General features: G+C 52.7%; 4 protein-coding genes across 4 annotated transcripts; 1 reads left to right on the top strand and 3 right to left on the bottom strand.

The window, feature by feature from the left end:
• Positions 1–640: 640 nt before the first annotated feature.
• On the top strand, positions 641–1851 carry AYO21_05009 (hypothetical protein; the record flags this gene model as incomplete). Its single annotated transcript, XM_022654980.1, has 2 exons — positions 641–677; positions 884–1851. 2 exons carry the CDS (start codon positions 641–643, stop codon positions 1849–1851), a joined length of 1005 nt encoding a protein of 334 aa, XP_022512663.1.
• Positions 1852–3425: 1574 nt separating this feature from the next.
• Positions 3426–6322, bottom strand: AYO21_05010 (hypothetical protein; the record flags this gene model as incomplete). Its single annotated transcript, XM_022654981.1, has 6 exons — positions 3426–3615; positions 3662–3770; positions 3819–4062; positions 4121–6100; positions 6171–6229; positions 6283–6322. The coding sequence occupies 6 exons, from the start codon at positions 6320–6322 to the stop codon at positions 3426–3428; spliced, it is 2622 nt and encodes an 873-aa protein (XP_022512664.1).
• Positions 6323–7268: 946 nt separating this feature from the next.
• Positions 7269–9933, bottom strand: AYO21_05011 (hypothetical protein; the record flags this gene model as incomplete). Its single annotated transcript, XM_022654982.1, has 2 exons — positions 7269–9305; positions 9706–9933. 2 exons carry the CDS (start codon positions 9931–9933, stop codon positions 7269–7271), a joined length of 2265 nt encoding a protein of 754 aa, XP_022512665.1.
• An 869-nt stretch (positions 9934–10802) lies between these two features.
• AYO21_05012 (hypothetical protein) lies at positions 10803–12823 on the bottom strand (the record flags this gene model as incomplete). The annotated part of the gene is made up of 3 exons (XM_022654983.1): positions 10803–12476; positions 12533–12743; positions 12792–12823. 3 exons carry the CDS (start codon positions 12821–12823, stop codon positions 10803–10805), a joined length of 1917 nt encoding a protein of 638 aa, XP_022512666.1.
• Between the last annotated feature and the right edge of the window lie 1263 nt (positions 12824–14086).

Consider the following 14086-nt stretch of genomic DNA (forward strand, 5'->3'; position numbering starts at 1 on the left):
TATTTCTGCGGGGAATCAGTCAATCACACCCAAGACCCGAGCAAAAAGGGGGCACACCAACGGGGCTTGAACGGAGGGGATCCATTTTCTGGTTACGACTCGACATTCCTGTGTCAGAAGTCCAGATACCACCACCACCACCACCTCGTCTCCCCGCGACAGCCCTCCACGGTGGTGAAGTACCCAGGGACTTGCCCAAAACACCTCGGTATGTAGGTAAGAGATGTACCCAAGCCGTGTGTGCCAGTGCTGGTGAGCGTGCCACATTGGGGGGGATTTTCTTATACATGACGGAGTCAATACATAAATCCTAGCACCCATCAGGCCATCGCGCATTCAGTCAGTCAGTCAGTCAATCAGTCAATCAGTCAGCTACTAGGTAGTCAGTCAATTCAGTCAATGTTGTACGAACGAAAAAGCATATGCTGTTTCTTCCTCGAGAATATAAACTCAAAACTCGAGTCTGTCCTTTCTTTTTCTTTGCTGTCTGAATATATTTCTAGCATTCGCGTACAACCCGAGGTGTGTGTATACATCCATCTCTGAATTGAGCATCAAGCCCGCTTCGTGGCGATCAACAGTACCATCCCGGTGCCGGTCCCTTGAGCTTCCACAAAAGAGTGGAAGGAAAGCGAGCACAATGACAACGACGACTATGAAGACGGCGATAGTCACAGGTACGTACATTACATATCTTGCCTCTCTTCCCCATCCCCCTTCATCTTTCACCACCATCACCAAGACCATACATACATAGCTCCTTTTGACGGCCCCACCCCCCCCCCCCCTCCTTTCGTTGCACTGCACCATCCGTCCATCAAAAGAGAAGAACCGCACCGAATTTTTTCCCAGCGCAGAGATCTAACTCTTCTCCCCCCCACAGGCGGCTGCAGCGGCATCGGCCTCGGACTGGTGAAGCACCTCCTCTCGCAGCCGGACTGGCGCGTGGTGATTGCCGACATCCGGGCGGACGCGTACCCAGCGATCGCGGGGGACCTTGGCGGTGACAGCAGCAGACACATCTTCGTGGCCACCGACGTCGGGTCGTGGGAGTCGCAGGCGGCGCTGTTCCGAGAGGCGTTTGCCTGGTCGGGCGGGCGCATCGACTTTCTGGCCGCCAACGCCGGCGTCGCCGAGAAGGAGCACATCGTGCTGGCGAACCCGGCGGCGGCGGACTACGAGACCGACGAACCGTCGAAGCCGCCCATGCTGTGCACGCAGGTGAACCAGATCGGGGTGTTTTACGGCCTCAAGCTCTTCATCCACTACAGCCGGCGCACGGCGCGGGGTTTGCTCAAAACCTCGTCATTGTCCCAATCCGCCGTCGCGGCGGCGGGATATAACCCCAAGATGGTCATCACGTCGTCGTGCGCGGGACTGTACCCCTTCTCCGTGGCGCCCGAGTACTGCGCGACCAAGCACGCGGTGCTGGGGCTGACGCGGGCGGTGGGCCGCCTGCTGTACGAGACGGACAACATCGCCGTCAACTGCATCAACCCGGCGTACGTGGAGACGGGCCTGTCGCCGCCGAGCGTCACCGCCGGCTGGCCCAGGGAGTACATCACGCCCGTGAGCACCATGGTGCGGGCCTTTGTCGAGCTCATCTCCGAGACCGGCCGGGTCGAGGGGGACGGCAAGTCCGAAGGGGTCGACGGCCAAGTCAAAACGGGCCAGAGCGTTGAGTGCGTCGTCGACAGGCTCTTTTACCGTAAACCTCCGGACTACGCCGACGAGAGCCAGCGCTTTCTCATCGAGCAGACCTTGGACCTGCAGAACGGCCTGTGGTGGAAGGGCGCGCGAGAGCTTTTCGCAAAGAGACAGCAACAGCCTCCTGTTATTTCCTCGCAGTAGATTGGAGGAAGACGGTGGAGGGGGACTGAGAGAGAGAGAGAGAGAGAGAGAGAGAGAGAGAGAGAGAGAGAGAGAGAGAGAGAGAGAGAGAGAGAGAGAAGGATCGGGGACTCAAATGGTCAGTCAGCGAGCCAGGTACGTGGGAAGGACGAGATATTTATGTATGGACTTGGGGGGTCCAAGGGCAGCATATGTCCTACCTAGGCACACTAGGTACATATGTACTCGGTGGACAGTTCGCGAAACGCAAAGTCGTTGTCGACATCGAGGCAATCACTGAGCCAAGGAACGTACAGAAAGTAGAGGGTGGGATTGAGGTTGCTACTGGGCCGTCGTTTTCCTGTTCTCCTCGCATCAAGTACTACAGGCCCTTTGTATGTCGAACAAGCCAACATCGATAATCTCTCAATGTACTGTCCTGTCACCTTGTTTGCTAGACTCGACCAAGAGCCGAGACAGGTCAAACGTATGCCATCTAATTGGGATTGCTATCTAGCTCTATGCCTGAGGAAGCTCCACTCGGACACCACTCGTGACCACACTGCATGGCCCAAAAGCGGTCATATCACAACGAGGACATGCCTTCCAGTAGAATAATGGTGCCTCAATTTGATACGACGACACGACGACACAGGCCGCGCAAACAATGGCTCAGGCCTCCACCCTCCCTGAGTCTCGCAGTACACTGTTGTCGACTCTCAACCTGAGTCCAGCAGAAAACGGATGCCGAATGTAGAATGAAGCGGTGCAAAGAAGGGGAAAGAGGGAAGAAGCGAAGGAGGGAATATGGGGCATAAGGGGTATCATGGGGCTGTCTTGTTTATCTGTTCCGAACGATCGCCAGATCCTGTCCTGTGTCTGAATTTCTTCTCTGTCTTTCCATGCGTGAACCAAAACCGCAGAATTTCCATCCGTTGCAGGTCCCTCTGTCAAACCGGCGACTTTCGTCCGGTAGACGTTCGGCTGCTAAAGGCTCGGTGCTATGGCGGATCGATGTGTCCATAGTAGTCGTGACCAAATGGAGCCACTGTGTCATTGCCATTTCCATTTCGAGATTCGATGCAGTCGTGGTTGGAAAAGCCGTCAACAGACATCGTTCCAATGTAATATCGTTCTAGGCACACCACGCGTGACTGGGAAGAGAGCGAAGCGCCTGGTGACAGGTTGTGGCCTGACGCGCCAGTCAAGGGTAAGTCGTCCTCAGAGTCCAAATCGAGATCGAGATCGACATCAAGATCGAGACACGAGAAGGCTGAAGGATCAAGGACCGGCCGGGGATGGCGGTGATAGGTTCGGGTGTCAACCGAGTGTTGACGCTTGTCCACGTGACCATTCTCTCCGTTTTGCAACAGGTCATGTTCGCCATCGTTTTCCAGTCGTCCCACTATGGTACTGGCTTGCGATGAGAAATGACCTTCACAAAACGGTGATCAGCGCTCTGACAGGGGGATTCAATGTGCTGTGCTGGGGCTGGTGCTGGGGTGCGAATGGGCAAGGGTGATTCGGGGTGGCGGTGGTGGTGCCGGGGAGGTGAATAATGATGTTGGGGATAGGACATATTCTCGACATCAGGCTCATGACGCATTCATGATGGTACCTTGATGTTGAGTCTGTCGTTTGACTTGTTCTCTTGCCCAACGTGCTGCGTTGATGGTCCGCGGCGAGAACTCTCGAGTTGTTCGCGTTTCTTTGATGAGCTTGGTAACCCAGTCTTGTCGATAGTACTCTGAAAGTGATCCGTCGGGGAAGGTCTCGCTGAGGTCACTGGAAACTGTCAGAAAGAGTACGAGGAGTCCGGAAGAACACATACGCGATAATGCCCATGCAAGCTCTGAGTAGACCCTCGTTATGGTTCATGTCCTGGGAGACGGTCTGCAAAAACTCGAAGATAGGTTGCACATAAGTTTGAAGGAGGGCAGCTGTCACTGAGTTAGCATCGGAACATTTTACATTGGGAGACATCATACCTTTTTCAGTGCCCTTGAAGGCCAGGATCAGGCCTGACCATGCATCAGCAATACCTGAGCGGAGAGAAACGATATAGTCCAACATATCGAACGAGACATCGCTCGCAACAGAAACATTATTGGCTTGCTGGAGAACCCCGGCTACCACAGTGACGTATGTTTCGAAATGTACACCAATGCTGGTAGCGATATCACCAAAGGTCTCCAAAATGGGCGGCTTCAGTGAGTTGGAGAGCTTGTCGGACTAGAGGGAATTGTTAGTTGCATGAATACGGATGAGTGAAGGTTGGGAGAAGACAAACCCTGAGATCGTCGAGTAAGTAGTTCATAAATGTGTCGCAGTACGGCCGCGCCTTGTCCTCCAGGGCACGAACAATGTCGCTGACAAGCCCAATAGCCAGGGAACACATGTCCGGAGCATCCTGATTCCCTAAAGCATTGTAGAGATATGGAACGAATGAGTCCATGTACTTTAAGAAATCGCCAGCCAATGCATTTGCCAATCCACTGACAATCTGGAAAATGACTTCGGGGACGCTGGTCGTGCCAGTGACGTTGAGAAGCTCCAAACTGATTTGCATAATCCGATCAGCCTGTGGTCCAATGTTCTGTTCGAGTCGTTGGACAATGGCGAGCAGAACGCTGCTAAGGCTGACTTGCAACTCCTCTAGAGTAATCTTATCGTCAATACTGACAATCTGCTTCTGCATGGGAATCGTGCTCTCAAGACGCTGGATGATGACGTTAGACAGTTCAGCGACGATCTGCAAGCTGTCGTGAGCGGCATTTGTGACGAAGCCACCAAGCACTTCATACGCGGCCGTGCGAAGTTGGTTGTTACCACCTTCCTTCTCGGTTACAGCCAGCAGAGAAGTCACACTGTCTTGGAAATGCGGCGTCAGAGCATTTGAGGATGCACCGTCCTCGCCAACAAATCGCTCGGTGAGATTGAGAAGAGCTAAACAGCAGGATGCGGCAATCTTGGGATTGCTCATCAGGCCGGCAAAAAGGGCCGACATAAGAGGCTGCAAATGTGTTGACGGATCAATACACTCGGAGCAGTAGTCGCAGATTCTGCTCAGGGCAAATGCCGCAGAGTCTTGAACCTGAACAACTGGGTCTTGCATCATTCCGATCAAGACGGGGAGAGCTTGTTTAACCAGAGGATCGAGTGTTTTAATGTCAGGACCGTCCATGATTGCTCCGAATGATGAGACGGCAGCATCTCTCTTGGTCCAGTCATCGCTGCGTAGGTTCGCCTCGACAAATTGAAGAACCATCGGGACCAAATCACCACCTATTGTCTGTGCGTAGAGTTGGAGACATTGATAAGCAGCGCGGGCGACGTTGTATTCATCGTCGGCATCGTCCTCGGAGACCTTGGTCATCAACTGAAGCAGGACTGGGACAACCTCGCGTGCGGCGACTCTGGCGAAGTTGAAGTACGACCGCAGCTCGGTGGATCCTTCCTGTTGTGCTTGCTGGTTATCATCTTCAATGCTGATCTCCTCTTCGCAGACGGTGCACCAGAATTCAATAGCCAATTTTGCTACATCCTCTTCATCGTTCTTCATGCCGCCGACGGTCAGACCGAATAAGGCCTTTTCCATGTAGAATCTCATCTTATCATAATAAATGCCCATGATACGATTCAGACAACCAAAAGCAGCCGCCTGAACCCGGGTGTCAGGGGATTGTGTGGCCTCGCACACGACTTGCATGATGTAGTTTCTCTCGCCTTCGTTCTCAAAATTGCTGCGGATGAATTCGGTAGCATCACTGAGCGCTGACAAGGCGGAGAGTCGAACGTCCTGGTTCTCCTCCTCTTTCCGCGCACCCTGAACAACGGCGGTCAATATTGCGTTGGAATATCCAACCAGGGACTCTCTGAGCTCGGCATCGTCCGATTCACAAATGAAGCCGATGGTCGTGAGACTGGACTGCTTGAGTTTGTCGTCACCAGCACCAACGTTGTGGACAAGGGCCGGTAACAGGTCAGGCCACTCGTTGCGTGGGAGTTCAATGGCGGCAATGGTCGCAATCAATTGAGCAGCCGAATTGGCGGCTTGAGGTGTAGAAGTGAGGGTTTTGACGGCCAGCTCCTTGACCTGGGCCTTGATTTGAGGGTCAACACCCTGCAACCATCTTGCCTGTACCTCTCTTAATCTGGTCACGTCACGGTAGGAGAAGGCGTTTTTCAGGGCGAGACCGGCGGCTTGTCGGACGGCAGGACTGGCTTGATCATTGGCAAGTTCTCTGGAGAGGATAGACAAGTATTCGGACTATATTTGGCAGCCGACGGTCAGTTGGGACCTTCATAACGCTGGTGTGCGGGAAAGGGATGGGACATACAAAATTTCCTTCGCGGGCTTGTCTGAGCTGTTCTTCAGCACCGCCACGGATCGTGGCATCTAGGAGAGATCAGTGCCATGCCGGAAGCGAGAGAGGTAAGAGATCATCTTACCGGGAGAAAAAGTGTTCTCTAGGACCGCTCTGACGTCCATGATGGCTGGACCGAGCAGCGGTCTAGGATGCAGAAGGCGGACAAAACGAGGAATTCCGGGCTCTAACTTGGATAGCAGGCAAAGAAGTATGTCAAAGTGGAAGAATGACAGAGGCCTGGAATTCAAGGAGAGAACGACCTGTAGATACTGGCGAGTCGAATGGGCGACGGAATGGGGTCAAGATGAGAGAGAGAAGGACAAGGTGGTTTGAGATTGTGTGTGCAGGGCTGCGGGTTTGGTGTGTGTTTTGCTAGAGGGCAACTGCAAGTGGGATGGATTTGTTGATAGACTGCGGTCAGGCTCGCGCTAACTGGCCTACCAGGCTACTTAACCTGATCGTTTACGTAGTCCAGGTCAAAGGCTGCACCCAAGCTGCAGGGCCGAACTGAGTGGTCAAATTTGCGGATCTGCTGGCAAAGTGGCTAAAGCAAACAGCTGGCTCGCTACATACCTCCCAAGTTCATACCCTATCGCTATGGACTATGCGCCGCCTCGACTGACGCCCGCATTGCATCAGCTGGGCACCTCGCACCCCAGAAACTCCTGAGAGTGTTACATTACATTATTGTGGCGGCCGCCCGCCTGCGCTTGGACGCTCCCAGTGGCTTCGACCTGCCAACCTGCCAACGCTAGATGGTGCCACTCAGGGGTTCTGCGTTCCTAATGCTGCCATTCTGCCAGCCTTGATCAGCCTCGTCCCATCTCTTACAACCCCTGCACTACCAGTACATTGTCTGTAGTTTAAACGTGGTGGTACAGAATTACCTACGAGTGACTGCGTTTTTGCTACTAATACTAATGTACTCGATCACCTAGGAACAGACACTCGTCTGGGTCAAACAAGCCAGGCTTTCCGTGGCCCGGTTCTATCGCAGCCTCCGCCTCGACCGCAGCTTGATGCCTGGGCAAGCCCGTACCCTCTCAACACTCTTGAAACTTTATCTTGTCACTCCGTCATGAGCTCGTCTTCTTCATCAGTGGCGTCAGGAGCACTGTCGTCGGCGTCCAAGTCCAAAACCACTAGTCCCATCCCACTTTCGTCGAGGACAGTGACCACTCTCCTTCCAACTCTCCCATTCACATCAAGCCTAACGGGCTTCATCACACCGTCGATTCTCCCCCGCTGGAAAACGTGCCGGACATCCCAGGGTCCTTCACCGTCAATAGTGATGTCTTTCCAGAACAGGTTGACATCAGAGGCCGTCCGGGCAAGAACTAGAAGTGCTTCGTCGTCGACAAATTTCGCATCAAGGACCTCCTGCACCTCGGGGATCGCGATCGACTTCGACTGCATTGTGTTCTTGACACCCTTACCAGCACCTTGTCGCAGCTCTACCACGACATATTGGAGAAGGGCTTTCTCTCGGCGATCCGTGGATATCATAAAGAGCCTGTACAGGTTGGGGTCGCTGTCGCTGGGGATGACTCTGACGTCCATATTCCCGCCAACACACTCACTTGGCAGCTCTTGCAGATAGCTCGTGAGGATGCTCTTCCTGAATGTCTCTGCGATTCGCTCAAAGACCACGTCACACTGCCTCTGCAGTCTGTCGACCAGTTCTCCTAGAGTAGGCATCCTCTTGTCTCTGTTACCGCTGGTCCGGCGTTTCGTGAACTCGGCGTAGAATCCTAGATCCGAATCGTCATCAAAGGATGTGGGCAACGCAGTTTGCTGCTCCTTGGTCTCGTCCAAAAGATATTTCTTCAGTCGACTTTCGTTCATGGCGCCTCCCACATAGTCTAATACCAGCCTCAACTCCCCCTCTCCTGTCCACAGCTCTCTCAATTCTTCCGTCTTGTCACTGTCTTCATCCAGCGCCTCAACATCGCGCTCCCATTTCAACCATCTGATGAACGTCGTAAACTCTCTTGTTTCTGTAATGACATCGAGCAAGAGGTCTTCACCGAGGATACCCAGAGCGTCAAAGGTCTCCGTCACCCTCTTCACGTTCTTTTCGTCTAGTCCAAGCTTAGAACTGGTGGGTCCAAACCTGGCAAGGCCGTCGAGTCTTGACAACACAGCCAGACTTCTTTCCACGGCAGGAAGGAGACATTCACTTGTCATCCTCCTCACAACTTCAAGACAGTCGCCTACAGCGTTCTCCCATCGCTTTAAACCCCTATCTCCAACCTGGTCAACCAACCACTCCCTCAGTATAGGATCACAGATGCCTGTAACGGCGAGATGATGGACCGCAAAGACAAAGTCCGCATTCTCATCTCCTTCTGCGAGAGATTCGTTGATATTGCGGAGAAATCTGCCCGGTAAGTCAAATGCAGCTTTGAGTTCGGCAACCAATTGCGTCCGGACCTGCGAGATGTATCGGAGCAGGTAGCCTAGTTGTGAGACTTTCCTTGCTACAAGCGGCAAGTTCCGTCCAGTTTGAGGTATGAAGCTCAAGTCAAGGCTGAGTAAATGTAGCGACGAAGCGGCTCCCTCTTTTGGCGTCTGTTCGATGACAAGGAAAATTGTTGAAAGGAAGGGATGACTTTCCATCTTCAGCACCCTTGACGCTCTTCCAGTTGCATGCGCTGGAGGTAGAATCCCCTTCAGATCGATAGTTCCTATATCAAAGGAGTCAAAAACTCTCAGCTGAACCATGCATCCGCCCTCTTCGTCGCTTAATCCCGCTAGCATGGCGTCGACACCACCAGACCCGGTAGAGCCGTTATTGCCGCCTCCATGAAACACAACATCCACACTGCTCCGAGAACTAAACACATCATCATCCGCACCAACGCCTGTAGGGGGCAACGTCGCAAGCCTTGGTAGTGATGCCTCCACGTCAATACTGCTTATCTCACGGGGCAAGTCGGCTTTCAATTGAAGAAGTCTGTCCACGTCAGCGCGGAGGCCGAGAATCTGATCGAGGGAGACACTCGAATGTGGCGCATCAAGACGGGAGCGGACGGTGGTGGGGGACGGATCGACGAAGTGTGTTGTCCAGGAGATGGTTGTGACGTTTGGCCGCGAGGGTGTGGTCTGAGACGTAGTGACAGAGGAGACCCTAGAACTCCGTGTTCGTGCCTGGGTCTGTATTGGTAGTGGTGATGATACATAAGATACCGCTTCCTGGGCCTGACTGGGTATTCGATGAGCAATTTTGCCTGTCAAGGTATTTATGAGTGTAAAGCTGCCATCTGTGCAGGCAATCGCGAGTATTTGGCCTGTACGTGCATCCCCGCAGTTGGGACGTGGAAGTTAGCATGTGGTTTCTTTCCCGGCCAGTGAGGAGATAATGATCCAAGCTGGCCCTAGGAGCACCATGTCTCTCAGTCCTGGCATCTGACCTGGTCTGATGTGCCGTATGATGGGAACGAAGAGGAGAACAGAGGCGTAAAAAAAATCACTCACCATCCCTCCTCCACGCCAGAGCCCTTACGTTTCCTCCAATGCCCTTCTCTGCGGCCGCGTGCCCGACCATGTCAACATCCTTCTCCTCCTCCTCATCTCTGGGAAAGTTGAAACCAAAGACTCTCTGCCCATTCAACCTCCAAACATCCACACTCCCTTTGGCCGTAACCGTCGCGACAAGATCTAGGGTCGGACAGTACGCGAAAAGGGGAGGGACGAAAGGGTCGGTAAACATGCGCTTCGATATTTGATGCATTGTTGAGGCAGATTCGCAATGCTACAGGGTGGTGCGGCTGAGGTATTGGACTGGGGCAAGCGTCCACGAGGTAAGTGATGCGCGACTGGAGGAAAAGCAGAATTAAGGATCGGCGGATCTTTGTTCAATCGAAGACTCTCATGATCATCGTTCCGTTCCAGTATCTGCAGCGTAGATTGAAAATGAGAATTGGCTAGGATTGTGTGGTGCTGCTCAATGGAGCCCAACTCCTCTCAGAGACGCGTGCCCAGGCCCGATTGATGATGCACGCGTCAAGGAAAGCGAACCGCGAAGAGGAGAGAGAATCCAAAGATGAAATTCGTGCTAGACATGAAGTCATCTCGTCATTAAGTTATAATCATCATCATCATGCTGCATGAGTCTGTGTCCTTACAGACATTGGTACAGAGGTAATTACTGGTAGTCTATGTCTAGGTTGTCGGGAAGAAATTCCGCCAAGCCTCATAATGCAGCCTCGTTGGTTGGAGGCGAGGCTGAACGAAAGAGGCTCTGCCACTTCCTCCTCCCTTTTCCTTTTCAACTTTTAGGGTCATCAGCGAGGTATCCCCAGAGAAGTCACCCCCTCCCTCGACACGAGAAAATTTCTCAACCGATTCGTCACTTTTAAGCCACCATTGTCCCATTCATTAGTACATCGACTTCTATCCTTCCTCAACCCGGAAAACTTCGCTCGGACGAGGAATATGCTGTTAACACCATAACATTGAGTAACTGAAAATGCAGCTAGATCCCCGTGGATCTAACCAGCCGAATATTTGCACATCTCAGCATGTAGAAAAGGAGAGAATTCCGACGAGTATATCGATCAAGGTTGCGAGCGAGGGACGTAGCAAATTATATTGCACATGTTAATGCTGCTGAATCATTCCGCCCAGATAGCTCAATTCAGCAAGGAGTTCTTGCATACTGGTGGAATGAGGAATTGTTGAGTCGTCATAGCTCGATACTTGAGGCTGATATACATCGGCGCGGTGGTTTTCGTCCACAACCAAAGGTGACACATGCTTAGCCATCGATGCGGGTTTTTGCATGAGTCCAGACCCGATATCCTCGGAGGGCAGGCTATAATGCTGAAAGCTGGTCCAGGAAAAATGGGAATCATTGGCGCTGCCAGGGTTCACGTAAGCGCATGGAACAGTTGAGGAAGCAACCGAGCTGATAGTTGAAAAACTGAGGGCCAAGGGTAGCCCCTCTGGTTTGGAGGCATTGGAAGTGGTTGTGCCCGAACAATCTTTGTTAGTTTGGCCCTCGTCGATAGTGTTTGGATTGTCATTTAGGAAGTCGAGTGCTGCGTCTGGTAGTGGACTTATAGGCTCGAAATCAAGAATGCTTGAGCCTAGCTCCGATTGGGGCGAAAATTTGGTGGTCCCGTCCGTCCAATCCGAGAAGCGGCTTCGGCCGTGAAAGAAGCGATCCGTGTACGGTTCTGTCTCGATGGTGGTGCAGGAGAAATGACTGCGAAGGTTTTCAGTACCACCTGACTCCTCGTTGGTCGAGGGTTCATCCACAACACTTGGGGGATATGCTGAGGATGGTGTATTCGGTAAAGTTGGTAGACGTTTCTCCAGATCTAGAGGCGCTCGCATGTCACTGGCCTCTTTTTCGCCCTCGACTTTCACCGCAGTGAGAGGCCAAACAGGGGTATTGGCTGCTGAAGCAACCTCCTTTAAGGTCGACAGAGGTTGGTACTGCGCAGTGGACTCATCTGACGTCCCTAGGTTAGACGAGATGTCTGGTTGCAGCGAACTACGGAGTGGCGAAGGTTCACGCGATAAAGATCGCTGGCGCCGATGATATGCAAAGGACGAAATCGGCAGGTGCCCGAAAGGCTCAGGCCCGTTGATTGGCCGACGTAGGGCAAGCTCTCCAGTAGGCTCAGATATTGTGTTATCCTCCACCTCCGGAATCGAAGCAGGTGTCTCGAGTACAGTCCTCTTGGGGGTTGCGCTGCGTTCTGACACGCCCTGTGAATGACCTCTTGATGCTGAATCCTCTAAGAGGCACCGACCTCGATCCATTGTAGCCCCAGGGCTCGCTAGACGTGGCGATGTCAGAGCTCGAAACGCACCGATGATACCAACCGAGCGGTTACTCCCTCGAGATGTCGACCTCGAAAGTACCTCAACTGATGGCTTCATTCGGACAACTCTGTGGCTATTGGCCCCACCAGGTTGAGAAGATGCGGTGGTGGATGTCGACCTTCCTCTTCTGCTAGGGAGGGACGATGCACTCGCGGGAGAGCTGGAGGAAGACCACGACTGTTGCGGCAAGGTAGGGGATGTCCTCAGGCGGGGTAGGGATGGCTTTGCTGGCACTGGTCGAGGGTTCAGAAACTTGTCTGTAGGGTTCATGGTGCGATGGTCGGAGCTCGTGGAGCTCACACTGTCGTTGCGGGAGCGGCTGCTGCTGGTGAGTGCGAAGGGAACATTCAAGACGTTGACAAGCTGGCCCGGAAGCATAGGACAGGAAGTGGTTGATGGTTCTGCCGAGTTGTGAAACTCGATTTCGTCGTCCAATTTGTACTGCGAGGGACCCGTAAGCACAGCAATGGGGTAGAGCGAAGGAAGGTCAAACACACGTAATACCAGTACGTTCCGCCCATCATGAGTCCCCCTTGTCTGGGTGTACCATTGACTGTTGCGTCACCATCACAGATGATGTTGGAGAAGCTATGGCAACCTGTCCAGTGCTCCGGGCCCGTGCGTGCATCCCTTTGCATAGGATAAGCAGTCTTGAAATTATCCCAAGAACCGTAGAGGTGAACTGATCTGGTGGAAGGCGGACTGCGGCTGTAATAATCATCAGCTTGATTCAGAGAAGGAAAGGACTCAACATACACAAGAAAAGTCACAAGTGTAGTCGGAGCCATCTCTCAAGGTATCAGGAAAAGGTCAAATATAAGAACCAGAATGCTTTTATTTTTAAGATGAAGGCCACAAACAACACCAGTCCCAAGGTAATCGAACAAGACTCTCTGTCCAGCAGGAAAGTACTGGGTATCACGGGAGGCAGAGCCAAAGGAAACAAAAGGAAAAAGAATGAAACAATGCAGCCGATAGAAGAACAATATTTGGATAGCCTGATATGTGAGGCCACAGGCTACTGGGAAGACAACACAACGTCTCCTGGCTGAGTCCGTGTTTAGATGTGCGTTGCTGGACAAAATATAGTCGAATCCAGGCCCTGAAGGTGACGCCACGGGAGGGGAAGTTCCGCAAGTACCAGATTGGACACTATTTCTGCACAGTGGGTGAAACTGAGGTTGGCCTCAAATCAGCTTGTGCAGCATGTGCGGCAGTGTCTGTGATGGTAGCATGATGGGGGCCAAGGAGGGGAATCCTCGTTTGAGAGCGCTGAAACTGAGTGACGGCCGAGATGGAAATGGACCGCGCGTGTTTGAGGATTGGACGAGCAAAGACGAGCGACGTCGATGTGGAATTGAGTCCAATTAGAAGAGATGAAGAAGGTACAAGGTCGAGTCTTGTCAGGCGCTTGGTGATGGTGATTGCAGGAGAGCAGGAGCAATTCAGGGTCCGGCGGTTATTGAGGTGGAAGTGAGTGGTGTTTCGGCCAGCAACGACTGGCAATGGGATGAGCGTAAATGAGTGGCTCGGATGTGCAACAGGGTAAGCAGCATAGAAGATTGCAGCACGAGCGTGAGAGGGTAAGAGGGCAAGGAAACTATTACATTGGTGGACCAATGCAGATTATAAGAGTTTTGCCAGCAACATGATATGATGTCTGAAAGATGCGGCTGTCATCATGCAGCCTGGGAACTTTGACAGATGAAATCCCGCCCGGTTCGATCTTGTCCACCTCTAGTCCAATGTCCATGACCATATCTCTATTATTTCCGAGTCCCTTGCTCAGCAAGCGAGAGAACGGGCCCGCTCGAATCGAGAGCCGGTTGTTGATCGGAGGTGTCAATTTGGGTCAAGCGAAGAGGCTGGGGCACAAAAGGTAATGGAACGGACATTCGATGGACTCGTGGGTATTTCTGGAAGCGGGCGGGCTGCATGAAGGATTGGACAGAAAAGGGTACAAAGGGCAGGTTGATAGATCAAAACAGAGCAAAACAAGGTAAAGGCCATGCAGTAGCGAATCGTGTTGCCCAGCGCAGTGTGACAGTCAA

This window comes from Fonsecaea monophora, assembly GCF_001642475.1.
Source record: "Fonsecaea monophora strain CBS 269.37 chromosome Unknown Scaff30, whole genome shotgun sequence".
NCBI classification, from domain to species: domain Eukaryota; kingdom Fungi; phylum Ascomycota; class Eurotiomycetes; order Chaetothyriales; family Herpotrichiellaceae; genus Fonsecaea; species Fonsecaea monophora.